The sequence below is a fragment of the Gavia stellata genome, chromosome 17, assembly GCF_030936135.1.
Source record: "Gavia stellata isolate bGavSte3 chromosome 17, bGavSte3.hap2, whole genome shotgun sequence".
NCBI classification, from domain to species: Eukaryota; Metazoa; Chordata; class Aves; order Gaviiformes; family Gaviidae; genus Gavia; species Gavia stellata.
The window spans coordinates 6,275,335-6,291,191 of NC_082610.1; the positions used below are offsets into that span (position 1 = coordinate 6,275,335).

The 15,857-nt window shown below is 36.6% G+C and overlaps 1 protein-coding gene across 1 annotated transcript in view; it reads left to right on the forward strand.

The window, feature by feature from the left end:
* The window catches only part of GAS2 (growth arrest specific 2), a 93,856-nt gene that overhangs the window by 50,275 nt on the left and 27,724 nt on the right, over nucleotides 1–15,857 (forward strand). Inside the window, exon 7 of the mRNA XM_059826013.1 lies at nucleotides 3,225–3,332. Within this exon, the coding sequence (XP_059681996.1) occupies nucleotides 3,225–3,332 (108 nt within the window). The remainder of the gene's footprint in view (nucleotides 1–3,224; nucleotides 3,333–15,857) is intronic.

Here is a 15,857-nt window from a genome sequence, read left to right on the forward strand (position 1 = left end):
TTTTGACCACAATTATTTATGCCTGAAGTTTGGAAAAAATGTCGCACTGTGTAGGAGATCTGCAGTTTAGCCTAGCTTTGTGCTTAGGGCCAAGTTCCCTTCTTCTTACTCCGTTTTCTTTTTCTGTTCACTTCTTATTCATCAACTCCCACTTGGTGTTTTGTCTGAGAAAGGACTGAGTCAGGACTAGGAGATTTGGCCCATACTGACTTGTATGGATTGTTAACAAACACTTCCAAGTTATCTCAGCCTAATTTTTATGCTGCTGTTCTGCATGTTTATCGTGTGGTAAAAAAGCATGCATTTTTTTCCTCATTGTTAGAAACCAAGTATCTGAATGCCACTAAACTCTTAGCACTGCACTGCACTGTAGTGTTCATTTCTCTGCTGCAAACCCTAGAGAGGTTCATTTGAAACAGCTGGAATCAGATGGATAGGGCACATTTTGAGACCACGAAGAGGTTAAACTTGAAAAGTACAAATATATTCTATAAAAAGAAGCAGTTACTATAGTAACTGCTGTATTACAAGGTAGATGTGCCACCTGGGAGTTACAAAGCACTTCTTGAAAAATCCGTGTGCCACTTTTTTGTTGCAAAAAGCAGATGGAATATAATGTTCGTTCATTTTATTGAAATACTTTGTACTATTTCATGCAAATAATTACATTTAACGTTTTTTACATTTTGTATTTCTTCCTTAACTTTGCAAAAGCACTCTCTTCAGTTTCAACAGAACTGAGAAAGAACAGTTATGTTTAGAAGGAGGGTGGTGACTGCATATCTTGTAGGAACAGAACAGAGAGTATGAAGGTTGTCTCCAACCACCTCCTTTAATTTAGAAAGCAGTAGGGATAGAAACAGAATGGAATTCATCCAGCTAGATTCCTGACCTGCACTGCCCTGGACAGTCACACCATAAAATAGCAGCAGTGCTCATATAGTCCAGACACAAAATAAAATAGGATATAGTTCTTCCTTGTGCTTCCTTATTTGATTTCCAAATTCCACTCAAAAATACTTTTGTGTCCTTTGGGATAGTAAGGTAATGGAAGCCGCAATAGCAGGATCAGCAGCGAAGGTCTCATTGTCCTCTGTTTTACACCAGTATAAATCTGTTGGCTTTCATTCTCCACAGGCTTAAGATGGCTCTATTTTGCTTACACAGTTCAAAATAACCTTGAACCTGTTAGGTCCGGCTGCTCTGGGTTTTTGCTTGCTTAGGTGACCCCTGGAAGATGCAGCTATTAAGGCATAGTTCCCACTATCCATTTTCAGCTTCGAATTTCAAGAGTGTCTCCAGAGGTGATAACTGCCATGGGATATTATTTCAGAAATCCCTGATTATCAGGCAGCATTCAGAGGGTCATTACCAAATAGTCCTCTAAGCACAATCCCAGTCTTGGTACTGCTTTCCAAGAGTTACAGGAATGCACCTTTTGCATCCTCAGCAACCTGCACTTGGATTTAGGTCATCGACCACTGACTTCATATAAGTTATTCCTGTTGTACACTGACTATCTCAATAGTTTGATTTTCCAGAAATGGAGGCTAACACTCACCCATTTGTCAATAAAAATCACTGGAATAATTAATCTTAAAATAATAGAGTGATTGTACATTCAAACTCAGGACATCTGGTACTTGAGAAACACTTTGTGTGCGCAAAATACACGTAGAGTTCCTCTGCTAAGTACTATTTTTAAATGACTTTTTTTTCAAAAATATCACGCCCTGATTAAAAAAAAAGCTAAGGAAAATTATAAAAAATGGTCTGCCAAGTAATAAAGTTATTCAGATAACAACATAGAACAATTTCGGGAATAATTGGAAAGCCTTTAAATTGGTCATCAGGCCTAGTTTCAAAAGCATTTTTGCTCCCCATTCTAGTATGGAAAAAATAACTGGTTAACTTTTAATTTCTTTCCAGTTTATTTAACATACTACAACTTTATTCTAAAAGCAGATCTGAAAAACATTTGTTGCACTTGAGAAGCCTTTCCTGTTCATGTATTAAAGAAAACCAAAACACCTATCAGAGTGCCATTGCTTTGCCCTGTTTTTTTTTTTCTTCTGAAACAGCTTAAGAGTTTAATTTGTTAGCTCTTCTGAGAATATTCCTTCCCTAACCTCAGACTGTTTTTATAGGCCTTGGTTTGCAAACTGGATTTGAAAAAGGTCTTTGAAATATTATTTGAAGTGGACAAAACCTCTAGGAAGTTCCTCCAGCATTTTGCATTGTTTGACACTGACATGCTAGGTCAGCGTTTATCCAAGAAAACTGCAGTATATGAAAATGCTGCACTTGTTATTGCTGTTCCTATGCAGTAGTGCAATCTGAATGTTAAATAAGAGTTTCTCAACCAGGTCTGCTCTTTTGGCATTGATGGCTGTGCTACTTTCAGATCACCGAAGGATACAAAATATACTTTTACTAAACATTAATGCCTTCGGTAACACATGCAAGGCCAAGTTTTCCCAAGAGGCTGAAGTCAAGCTGATGCAGCTGATAAAAACCAGGAAAGTAGTTTTCATCTATATTTTCTCAGCCCTATTGTTGCAATGATAAAGTAGTAGTAGTAGTCTTGAGGCCCCTTTAAATTACCCTTGATTGCACTAATGCCCTAAGGTGGAGATGATCAAAGAGTAGTTAGCAATACTGGGGAGCATCTTGGCATGGATTTGTGATTATGTCACAGTATTATCTGTATTTTTTTTTTTTAAGGTGCAAGTACACTATTTGAAAGTGCCAAGTGAAGGTATTGAGCAGGGCTTTTCACTGTTAAGCAAGATGCTTCTTTATTTATTATATCTGTTTAGAAGGGAAAATACATCATCATGACATCTTCATTTTGCCTGTCAGCTATATTAGCACTTTGACAGTTGAGCTGATTCACCGTGAAATACTGAGAACACGTCTACAAAGTTTGATGCTGAATTCAAATTAACAAACTGCTTGACTTCAGTTAAACAGTGCAAATTTTACGTTGAACTGTGTGGCACTCATCTCTATTTTTACCTCATCACAGCTGTAGAATCATTCTTCATATTGGAAGCGCTGTAGTCTGGGATTACAGAAATATTAAGAAAATCAAGAAAAACTAAGAAAATACCATCAGTGAGGACTTAGATTAGTGATATCATGTTATGGCAAATATCCTTTTGAATGTTTTGCTATGTGTGCTATTCTGAACAGTTTCTGTTAATAGCTTCCATGTTTTTCAGGTTAAACACATTTCTGAAGATCCACCTTGTAAATGCCCTAATAAGTTCTGTGTGGAGCGTCTTTCACAAGGAAGATACAGAGTTGGAGAGAAGATCCTCTTTATTAGGGTAAAGGTTTTATTTTTTGTGTTGTAGTGAATTGCTAGTATCTGCTAACTTCCACTTAGCAAATGATGTCACTGATTAACAGGAGAAAATGTTTTTTTATTAACCAGCAGTGACTCATTTTTATGATGCTGTTGGGCAATAAATAAACTACCGTGGGTTAACTGACCCAAGGAATTATTAGCATGTGGTAGATCCTTCTGACTTTAGATCATTGAATTTGCTCTGTCTTTGATCAATGGCAACTAAAAGTCTTCACAGACGGAGATGATGACTTCCTCTCGGTTCAGTTTGAAAGAACGTCCACTTCATGGTAACGGACATTCTCCCACTTTGCTTTGACTGATAGTATTTGACAGGTCAGGAAACAGATCAAAGATTTCATGATCATCGAATTGCCAAGTCATGACTAAGACATATTGCTAAAGTAGGGTGAGCAAAACATTAATGTCCATAGTACTTCATTTGATTAACAGATATTTTCAAAACCAGTGTTGTATTTCAGTCTTTGTATGTAGTGTATTAACTCCCATAGCACAAAGTTAATCGTTAATATAAATATTTGCTAGCATTAGTATCTGGCTGAATTGAGCACAAGTATGCTATCCAAATTTAATTTTGATCCTCTTAATCTTCTCTATATATGCTTATGGGAATAATAATGAAAATATGCTAATCATATTATTCTGTAGTAGTAGGTTAAGAATCTGATTCATGCTATGCTTCCTTCCATTTCCCTCTCCACATGTACTATCCTTGAGTAATGACTTGACAAAATGATAGCTCTTGCTCTCAAATAATTGTTATTCCTGTTTTGCTGAAGGCACACAACTGTGATCTGATAAAACTGAGGATTTAGCACTTGTGAGAACAAAAGAAGTCAGAGGGACTCCTCATCTGTAGAAGTCAAGTTCCTAGTTCAACAAAACACCAGAGCGCTTGCTCTGTCATAAACGTATGCTTAACTTACAATGAAGTCAAATTTAGATAAGGATTTAGGTTTTCTCATGTGTATAAAGTTGAGAACATGTTTAAGTACTGCGCTGAATAGGGATTGAGAACTCCCAATTAATTCAGCAGTAGCTCAGAAAGAAGAAATAATACAGGATTTGTCACAGATAGTTTGAGATTTAACATGCTAGTATAAAGGATTAATAGCCTTTCTGTTTCATAGCCAGTGAGACTTTTTTTAATTCTGCAGTATTTTTAGGCACTAGCTTTATTACTAGCTTAAAATGACTTTGAAGAAGGTAACGTTCATTAACCAAAGATCCCAGTAATCTGGCACGGTTTAACACTTAGGTTTTCTTCCTTTTGATTTTAATTTCAAATAACCATGTCAAAGTATTTCTAATCTTCTAGTTTTGATAAACTAAGTTTTTCTGCCAGAATGGTGAGTGTCAAATTCCCTTTTGCTGGCTTTTTTGTTGTGCAATCTAGTCCAAGTCAGATTTCATTCCAAGTTTGCAAACAAAACACCCTTTTCATATCACGCTACCGCATTCCAAGTTGAATTGTGCCAAAAAATAACAGTAATATAGATTAGACATTAAACTGCAGTATTAGAGATCATTCCTACAACTTTGATATCAATGGAAACTTGCCATGAACTTCAGTGGGAGCAAGCCCATATGCCGAGGTTTTCAGTCTGTTGTCTTTTGGTTTTGGTTAGTTTGAATCTCATTTTGGAACACTTCACTGGATCACAGTAAGTTTTTACTTTTCATTCTACATGTTCTTATTGTGTACATAAGTAGATTTATTAGCCTTTCTTTGGAATCCTTTGGACGCTTGTGAGAAAACACATTTGAGATGCATAGCTGACTTTGAATTCTGCTGGTATTTGGCACCCTATTTGGTGCCGCTGAGGCAGTTCCTCCTACGTTGTATGTTCTTCATACAGCACGACACAGCCAGATATGTGCCACTTGTTTATAACCCAACGTGTTCTAGTTGAATTGAGATTGAAAGTTTCATTTGTTGAAGTTGGCTTACTACACCCGTTACTGTCTCTATTAGCTTTCTCCAGCAAACTATATAGGACTTCAAACCTGTATAGTTTTAGTGATGCTACAAGTATGCCATATGATAAAACATTACAAGAGCTAATTTAAAGTGGAGTTATCATCTATTAATTGATGGTTAAGATTTTTTCCAGAATTTATTTAATAATATTATATCCGTAACAAATTTATTTTATTCTAGTTCTACAAGTTTTTTCTTTAAAAAAAAAAAAGGTGACTAAGTCCCTCTTTTTTTGTTAATTTATATCTGTATATGAAACAAGTGAAAAAGGAACAGCAAAGAAAAGTAAAACCTGGCAGAACATAGAATTAATGCACAGTATCACACAAAAAATTACATGTGTCAATCTGAAGTAATTTTAAGGAAAAAAAACTTTGGAATATGTAGCAAAACACAGGGGGGACAGTCCTTCAAAATTTCCCTTGTAGCGTAGTAACTTCTGAAGGTAATGGTCCCATTAAAATTACTTGAATAAAGATTTTTTTTTTTAACATGGAGAAATGTTTAAATTTGAGATGAAAATAAACCATGGAAGTCCACAAATTAATGGACATGATGAAAATACATGAAAACTTTAAGTCTGCTGATAAAAATACATGTCACAAAAGTAGTTCTTTACGTATGAAGGAGTTCGGCAATGCATAAACTGAGCATGATTACCATAATGCTGGGGTGGCTTAGATGCTAAAAATTTTATTCTCAATAAAAATTTATCTGCTCATGAATTCTTTTTACTTCATGCCATATAGGAATGAAAGAATCTAAATTGCACTTACACAAAAATGATGGAAGACAGGTTTTACAGTAATGGATTGTGTTAATAACTTGAAGTAAATTAAATGACTAGCTTATTTAAAACTGAAACATTGGTTTAGAATTAGTGTGATCTCTATATGTGTGCCATATACAATCAATTATTTGCCTATTCATTCTTAGATCCTACTGTTATGCCACGAAGTGGTTTAGGGAACAAGCCTTAATCTTTCAAAGTAGAACTGAATTAATAAGCCTATTTTTAAAAATAAAGACTAACAAGTCATGAAAACTTGCTTTGCACAAACGCATGTTTTTTAACTTGGAAAAAAGAGTCACAGAGTCTGAAGTGCTTACTTCTTGCAGAAGGCAGTAAAGGAGTTATTTAGATTAATAGAGATTTTTATAGTAAGAAATGTCAGCCGGGCCTTAAAAAAAGGTCATTTTTGTAACCATTTCAGTGGCAAGTGTTTTTATTTGAACTTATCTTGTGTTTATTACATTGTATCTGCATAAGGATGTATACTTCCCACATACTACCAAGCTTCTCTCAGAAAGATGTGTCCTGTTGGTCCGTACCCATAATAACAATCAAATCGTTGGGTTCTGCACAATGGAAAAATTATTTCTTTGTTCAGCTGGAGTCAGATTAGATGATATAATGGGTCCTGGCTTTAAAGCCTGTAATTTTTCCTGCAACTTAGAGATGTTCTCTGCCTTGCAGACCAGATGATAAGTATGTGATTGCTCTTACACTTTTTGACCTTGTACTTTTAATCATCAATATCACTTAGCATCATTTTGCTGTAATAATAATAAAACGTTTGTTTAATTCTAGCTTCCCCTAAATCCCAGGAAAGGCAAGGCATTATTTGCCTGCTACAGCACCTGTGTAGAAACTGGATTTTGCAATTCACTATCAAAATGTGTGTGTGTATGTGTGTGTAATACGTGTGTGTGTATATATATAAAATTACTCTGCAGGCAGTCTGGTGTACGCTATTGCCTCTCCCTGGTGAGAAAACTATACTTGTGTATAAACATGGAAGCACGCTTTACTCCAAACCATCCACGCAGGGATGATATACCATCTATGAACTTGAAATAAGTAAAAATGGAAAGCAGAATGATCATACAGTTCTCAAGACTCAAATGTCTTGTTTTGCTTTTCCAATCCAAATACGTAAGTCATACTTGTAGCTTTTGCTTTGTGTGCTTCTATGTTCTGGTTTTTCTTCAGCATCATTTACCTGGCTTTTATTGTCTTCCTTACTCCAAGGATTTTAACAGTTGTTGTCCTTTTCCCAGGCCCATTCGCTTCTAGTCTACAAAATAGTTTTTTAGCTTTTTAGCACTGAAATTCCTTCCCTGGAGCTTTATCTGTATCAAATACCTTTCAGGGATGTTTAAAATGTCAAAAACACAGGCAGATCAGGAGTTCTAATTGAACTAACTCCAAAGGAGATGTAGCAGGATGCCTGGGAGTCAGTCTCGAATTCTGAAAACGCATCTTGGGCCACAAGACAGTGACAGTCATTGGCCTCTGTTGGGCTTCTAATCTCAGTCACCTCGTGCTTATGGACAAACATACTAATTCTCAACAGTAAGCTGCAAAAGACCCAGGGAAAGGCACATCTAAAGTCCAGCCCTACTTTATGTCCCACATAGAAGGGTTTTTCTGAGACCTTCCAGCGGTGGCTGCCTGGCTACTTTTGCTATGTGCCAATTCCTCTCCAACTGCTTCACGCTCACAGAGTAGTTGGCACATTTCAGTCTTACGTGTGCTAGTGAGGGTGGAATTCTTCTCAGCCTTCTCGGGTCTTGGCTTTTGTTTTAAAGATCCTTAAAGGACTGGTAAAATTCAGTCCACAAGACTCGAAAGCTCTTGGACAAACAGTGATAACGAAGGTGTGTCAGTGGGGTGACTGCAGTCCAGTGCTGCCTATAGGGCAGGCGGTCAGGAAATCTTTCTTCTTTACTCTCCCATTAATCTGTTGAGTGACATTAGGCAGACCCCTGCCCTCCCGCAAGTGAAGCAGCAGCTTGCCTGTTCTCATAGTTACGCTTTCTCTCCTGCTTCTCCCTTTTTTCTTTATTTTTTCTTTTTAGCCCCTTCCTGCCTTGAGCCTTTCTTATTCAGGCCTAGCAGCCTTCATGGAGCAGAAGGCCGTGGACATCTCTCTGTTTACGCTGTACTTGATGATGCTGTGGTTGCGCTGAACACAAGAGCAGCTACAGTTCCACTCTCTGGTTCTGTGAAGATGACTTGACATTTCTAGTTAAATGGTTGACAGACTTTCACTGAGGGTTAGTCAAACCCAAAAAGTAGTAAAAATTACTATTTTTTTTTTCACCTCTTGATTTAATTTCCTGTATTTTTTTTCCTTAACATACTGCTTTTGCATGGCCATTCGTGTTAATTTAGTGTCTGGAACTTCCATGTGTTGGGGAGAGTTTGGAATACATATTGGGGGCAAAAATGTTTTAAAGGATTCATTGTAAACTTTTTACAAAAAAGCTGTGTAAGTCAAATTCTTAGCTGCTAATTTAATGGAAAAGTGATGGAGTTACTCCTTTTTACTCTCACTTGAATGGTATTCTCGTTAGTCTTGGTTGAAAATGTTTGACGGAATGTGTCTCCAATGCAATACTCTGCAAGTAACTGACAGGCTATGTAATAGCTTAGCAGGTTTTCTCACTAGCTTACACCTGTTTGCCTTAATGAACTCCTTCTGTGACAATTAAATATTGCGTCGCCTTTAATTCCCCGGGTCTTCCTCTCTGCAATATTGCTCAATGAGAACTCCACTTGGATGTTTGAAAAATCTTTAGCAAACCATATTGTGCTTTTCTAAGATGTAATGCATCTTCAAGAAGTGTCACATTCTAGTTCTTGCAATGACTAATACACCTGCAGTAATTTCCTGCCAAGGTATTTACAATTCAGGCTCCTAGAGTCGAAGTTATAACAACGTAAGGTTCCCTATATTCCGTGGAAAGAGAAATCTCCCTCAGGAGGTGGCTCAGAACAGGAGGCCAGGGTAGGGTATTTGGAAACTATACATGCAATATCTTTAAAAGCACCACCTGAATCTTCAGCTGACTCCCTTAGCGATGTGATTCAGGCTTAGGAAGCCTTTGGTGTGCACTTAATGCAGCCACTGCCCGCAAGAACTGAAGGTGGCAAAGCGAGACCTCCCTGGGTGCCAGTTTCCTCTCTGGCAGGGATGTGCCAGGGTAAAATCGCCGCGCACGCCACTATCAGCAGTGTTTTCTCGGTGGTAACTCATTACACAAAAATGTTCTCAGTACTTTTAAAGGTAAATAAAGATGTGTAATAAAGCTAGATACATGTGTTATGTATTAGAGATCTCATTATTTCAGGCTTTTCTTTTTTCCCCTAGAACGCTGAGAATAGAAAAATAGACCAAATCATATAACTCCCCTCCTGTTTGCCCCCCCCCCCCTTATTTTTCCTTGCTCCTCTGTCTCCTTTTATTTGAAAGGTACTGGATCAGCATCTGCATATCTAAGAGCACAGATAGACTGCTAATCCACCCCACCGTTAGTCTACAGACAAAAATTACTTTGCAAAATGAAAAAGCCTTTATCGTTTATTATTGAGAATTCCAGATTGGGTCCCATAAGATTATATGGAAAGCGTTAATGGGGAAAGTATTTCCTTTTTGTTCAGTAATATTCTTGTGGTTCTGTTTCATAGATTAATAATTTTGTAAGAATTCATTTTACACTCCCTAGACATTAATACGCTTTACATTAAAGATGGGACAGCAGTTGATGCTCGCAGTTTGGAACTCGTAAGCCTGATGGTTTAGAACTGGAAATGCAGCTATTGCGGTGTTGCTCTTTAAGGAGGGTAACACCAAGCTTTGCATTTTTCTTATTTGAACCTCTTCCTTGGTGAGGTGAAAAGGTCTTGTATGACAGTAATGTAAAAAATATTTAGCACAGTCAAGGTGAGCACATCTATCTTTTATAGGACAATGCTGCAACGTTTTATGGGGTGAATTAAAGTTGATATTCTTCACTGTAGCTTTAGATAATTAGTATACAATGCTAGTTACAAAGAAAAAAACCTGATTCTTTGTTGTGATATACTTTGTGTACAGTATACTTGTACGCTATAAACATAACTCACGCTACTGTCTAGAGAAATGATAATAAATGAGGCTTATGCGGTGGCATCAGTAAACCGAAGTTTCTGCGCTGTTCATCAGAGATTCTCATCGAACATTTAAGATTCGGGCATAAAAGTACGTTAATTATCCATTGCAGTATTCTTTAGCTTTAGGGGACTATTCTTAAAGAACTTGTAGCTTCCATGGCAATTTCCATCTGGGCTTTATATCTTGTCTAGGGGATGATGGTTCTATGTAGAACTGAACTGGCCTTGATGTAACAAAAATGGTATGTAGGCTTTTAAAATATTTAATACAACATGGTTTGGCATTTCCATTCCTGAAATAACAGGAAAAAGTTAAAGTGCATTTTAAAAAGTGTTTTATTTCTTTGTCATTCTCTTATCAGCGTGATAGCAGTTGTTTTTCCTCCTGTGTCGCATCCAGTTATGCTTTGTATGCATTCATGTTGTTCACTAAAAACTCTTTTATCTACCGTATTTTGTTCTGAAGTTAAGCTCCATTGCACCTCTGTGGCAACATGCAAGATGCGTGTAAAGTACTTTTTACCATAAATAAAGGCAGCAGGATGTTATCCCATGTGTTTATTGATGAGTTTGTCTTCTGTGCTGCCTTCTAATTCTGACCAGTGGAAAAGTAGTAAATGCTCTTTTTCCAAATCCTCTTTATTGTGTTGAAATATAGAACATCACTGTATTTTAATGAGAGTATTCATGACTTGCTTACCAGTGAATTTATCAACCAGTCTGTTCCACTAGGATGTGGGTTTTTTTCCTAGCAGAAGCTGTGAGATGCCCACTCTTCCTAAAAAGACTAGGGGGAAGTTGAGGTTTTAAAAATGAATATTGCTCTTAGAATCCACAGTCTGGTTTCATCTTGCCTAGGTTTGACGCCTACAGCGTTGTTTTCAGTGGAGAGGAACACGTAATTTCTCTCTATTTCTATTATGTTGGTTAACTGGATTGTTAATCAACCTATAGAACTACATGACATATTATATTACTTAACTCTTTAGATTAAAAAAGCAAACTGTCCATTTGAGATATTCTTTGTTCTAAATTAAATTATGAGGAAATTTTTTTACATTTATTTTTCAAGATTCTATTTTGAGATGTTATGTTCCAACTTTAAAAGAAAAGAAAACAAAACAAAACTTCAGCTGCATCGTGTGAGTCAATAGGAATTGATTTCTCTTTCAAAACTAGAAAAAAGTATTTATCAAGAATAATTTTTTTCTGGTGGAGAATGGATAAAACAATGAGACATTTATCTGCAACAGTTATGTCCTTGAATTATTTATTAACCTATCTAGGAGCTAAAGACTATGAAATAATCATGATAATGTGTCTATCTTATACATGCAATACTATAGTAATACTTTTAGAATATATTGAACAAGGCAGATTTTGACATTTTATGTAACTACGATGTAATAAATTCTTCCTTTGAAACGTAATTCGCTGTTAATAATTTAGTATAGTATTAATAGTTAATTTTATTTTGCGTTTTAAAATTCATTTGCTATTTTAATCATTCAAAAACCTGGTTGGTAAATGCTCTTGCTTACAGTAAGAGAAAATTAAGGAAAGAGGTTTTGAGGTTATGTGCACTCAAATTTTATTGTATATTTTGCTGTCATATGATAACAACTTGCCTGTTCAAGCTCTTTGTGCTGAACATATATGAAATTTAGTTTATGATCAAAATACGTGAACAGATTAAAATATAGGTTTTACTAGTTCTCCATGGGTAACTGTCAGACCCTAGGCTGGGCTGTATCAGTTACCGTCTCTGCTGCTTGAACGTGTGACCTCTTCGTATGTCACAAATGCAAATAGCTGCAGCAAACGACTGCCCCATTTCACATGGGACCAAAGTTACGCTTGCATGGCTCCTGTTCACATCTGTACAAGTTGCAACAGCTCAACCAAGGTCAACATTTGAGCCTGACTTTATTTTATGTGGTTTTGTTTAATTTCTTCTTGGCCTTAGAAGTAGCATTTTGAGTCCAAATCCACTTATACGCTTTGTGCATCAATTAATGAATTTTCACAGAAGTTATTTTCTACACAGTTTTACTCCTTTAGCAATGGAATGTTAAAAAGGCTATAATTAGCGCATTTTTGCCTTTATGAAAAATTTATTAATTATCACGTGAACACTGCAAAGTAAGTGACAACTTAAGGAGACAGATGTAAGTTGGTAGGCAAACACAGAAGTCAGTGGTAGCCCACAAAAGCCAGGGGATAAAACTCCTAGCTTCTCCAAATGTGGAATTTGGAATTAGAACCGGATGTAAAGTTCTATTAAAATATACACCCAGTGCCATTATGTAACCTTTTCTGAAAACAACATTGTTTTCTTTACTTAAGTCCAGAAGTGGTTTCTTGTGATTGTCTTGTAGTAATCAGCTGTTTAATTCAGGGATAGCTGTATAGGAAAACAAATTTTACCCTATATTTTGATTTTTAAAATGGTGAACACATAAATTTCTAAAACTTATTTTAACCAGTTTTTTAAAAATTGTCTTGTTTTGCAAATCTCATTGAGACCTAAACTGTGTAAAACTGATTCAAAACTTTTGAAAAAATGTTGTTCGTGTTTTAATGGAAGATTAGGAGCATCTCTCCTGCTCTTTTTTTGTCATTAATTTTTGAAACTCACAGCAAAACAAGAATCTGTTGCTGTAAGGAAGTATTAAATACAGCAAGCATTTTCCTTGGCAAAGATTAGTAAACTCTGGAAATCACAGACTCAACTATTTCTCTGGAAGGGTATCTTCCAAAAACCAGCAACTGTTAAACTGAAGAGCAGATATAGATTTTTCCTCAAGTCATAAGTCAGCATCAGTTGATTCAGACTGCTTTGTGGTGTGCTATCATGCCTTGTTTTCAACTCACCAGGAATGGGTTTACTTTAAGGTTTAAAAAAATAACCCAAAAACCACCCCCCCCACCCCCCACCCCCAATACCAGATCATTAAAATAGTAGTATTTTATCAAGTTAGTACTTCAATCATTGCAACAGAAGCCAAAATACTTTAGTCGTTATTAACCCTCCATTCAGATAAACAGCCGCTGAAATCAAACTGATTAGATCATTTTAAGTTTGGCTATCAAATATATGCTTTTCGTCTACCCAACTAGATGCAACCCTATTTGCACTTCTAGAAAGTTGGAAGAGAGCCAGAACCGTTGCCCTAAACTTTCTATTTACAGTTAGTTATCAGGTTGTGATTGCTTCTGTAAACAATTAAGTAACTTTTTAATTTGCATTAAGATCTTCTTTTAAACTCTACCGCAATAAAGCATAGGGGAAAGGAGCTGCTTCCTCTGCTGTATCTACTACCTAAAGCCTTTGACAGTCTGGCTTTTCTCATATCATCTTAAACATGTGACCATCTTAAATACAATAACGTTCCTGTGAAGTTGAGAGTAATTATTTATTCATAAGGAGATGTGTTTATAACTATTTGTCAAATGCATAGCCATAATAAATTCCTGTCTCATTTGAAGGAGATTTAACAATCTCAAAGACTTTCTAAGTGTAAAGGAAGTGGGTTTGTGCCTCAGTCTCAAAGTTTTACCCGTGTTAGACTACCTGTGCTTGTTGTAATGGAACTGGTTTCTTCTACCTCCGCTGTGTTCTGCCCCAGCAGCCCCCAGTCTGGAACTTCTCCTTTCCCCGAATTTTTAATTGTTCTTTTTGCTTTTGAATGAGATAAAGGTATAATCCTTGATCTCTACACATCTGAATTTCAGCCTTGATCCCAGACACCGTTTGGAATCTTGCCATGAGAGCAGGGACGTATTTGAAGAAGTGTGCTTGATGCGGGTGGCTGTGGCGTGGCGGGAGGCCCACGGACAGGGCGTGGGGCTGGGGTGGGGCCTCGGGCTTAGCAGCTTCCTCGTCCGCTTCTCCTAGCGTTATTTCACATGGAGCATATTAATAGACCACTTAAAGGTGACCCAGCTAAGTCACGAACTGAGAGTGTCTATTAGAATTTTTTTTTTAACTGACACAGATATTTTTAATATTTTGACACCATTTTGCTCTGACACATTGTTTTCCATGGAAGACATTTGAGCTCAGCTTAACTCATATGATATACAGTATCGCTTGAGGTTCCGAAATCGCTCCTCGTTTCCTTCACGGGAATACATTAAAAAAAGTTTAAATTGAAGTAGTTAATCTTTTTACAGCTCAGGTTTCTATTTCAATATTGGACCTGGGAAATATTTTGCCATTAGCTAGTCTGTTACCCAACCAGTTAAACTAATATAGCTCACTTAGTTTCAAACACTGTAGTTGATCGTAATATTTGAATATTGTTTTGAAAAGTAAACTGAATTCTTTTAAGAATATGATAGAATCTTAAAATTTCTAACTGAAAAAGTTTCCCAGTCAAAAATTTCCTAAGTTAATCTTGCTGCCACTTCTTTTTATTTTTATTATCTGATCATCTGTATTGTTTCATTTCTTCACCTGTCTTCACTGTATTGAACAAGATTATTTAATTTTTTTTTAAACACCAAATAAAACCAACCAATATTTCTGTGGAACCTGACTGACTTGCTGAGGACCTGATTCATAATGCTTCCAACTGTATTACCCTTTTAGACACTCCTACAAATCTACTGATGTTTTCATGTTCTGTTTTCTGGCTTTGGTTTGGGTCCCATCCTCCATGTATTTAAACCTTGGTTTAAATCCCAGGAAGGAGTATTGTAGTGAAACAGTCATGAAGAGTAGCACTGGGGTGAAGCTGACCCTTCGTAAAGTTGCACACGCAACTGAAAGGAATCACTTGGTTCCCTGGACACTCAAAAGTCAGGTGGAGAATGAGCTGGCCAGAGTCCACCACAAAGTCTATCGCAATTACTTTTATTGCTATTTCCTTGTCATTCTAGGTTAGTAAGCACTTTCCGACACGTTAAGATGGATGTTGCTGAGATCCCACAGTGTTATGGTGTAAGGACCAGCAGGCAGGTAAACCGAAATTAGAAGAAAAGAGTAACACATTTTAAGTTTTACAACTTCAACATAGATCAGTAAAATTCAATATCAAAAACACGGAAGAAGTGAGTCTACAAAAGATTCTTACGTGCGAGAAAAAGTAAAATCTAGCATAAATCCATCAGGATTTTCAGTATTCCTGGTCTGATACTCTGCTGCTAGCTGGCTGAGATATATCAAGGAAGTAGGGAAGGTAATACACAACTGGAATGTTTTAGTTAGGCAAATGTAAACACGTAGTGAACAAAAGCAACTCCCATTTTCCCCTTTTGTTAATATAAAATTTTCAAACCGTTTTGTTGAGCTTTTTAACATGGTTCTTTTTCTGTTCGAGGAAAAATTTTCAATGTGGAAACCAGAACAGATATTCACTAAACTTGTTGTGAGACTCATGTCAGTGGATTTTTATAACCAAACATTGATTAGACCATCTTTAGTTGCCTAATCTGATTTTTCTGTATATGGGAAAGCATAGCAGAAATGAAGAAGTGCAACACGTTGACTGTGGGCTACTTAAGCGTTCCTGGCTGGTACAGCAGCCTGTTAAATGCCAACAGGTTATAATTTCCACTTG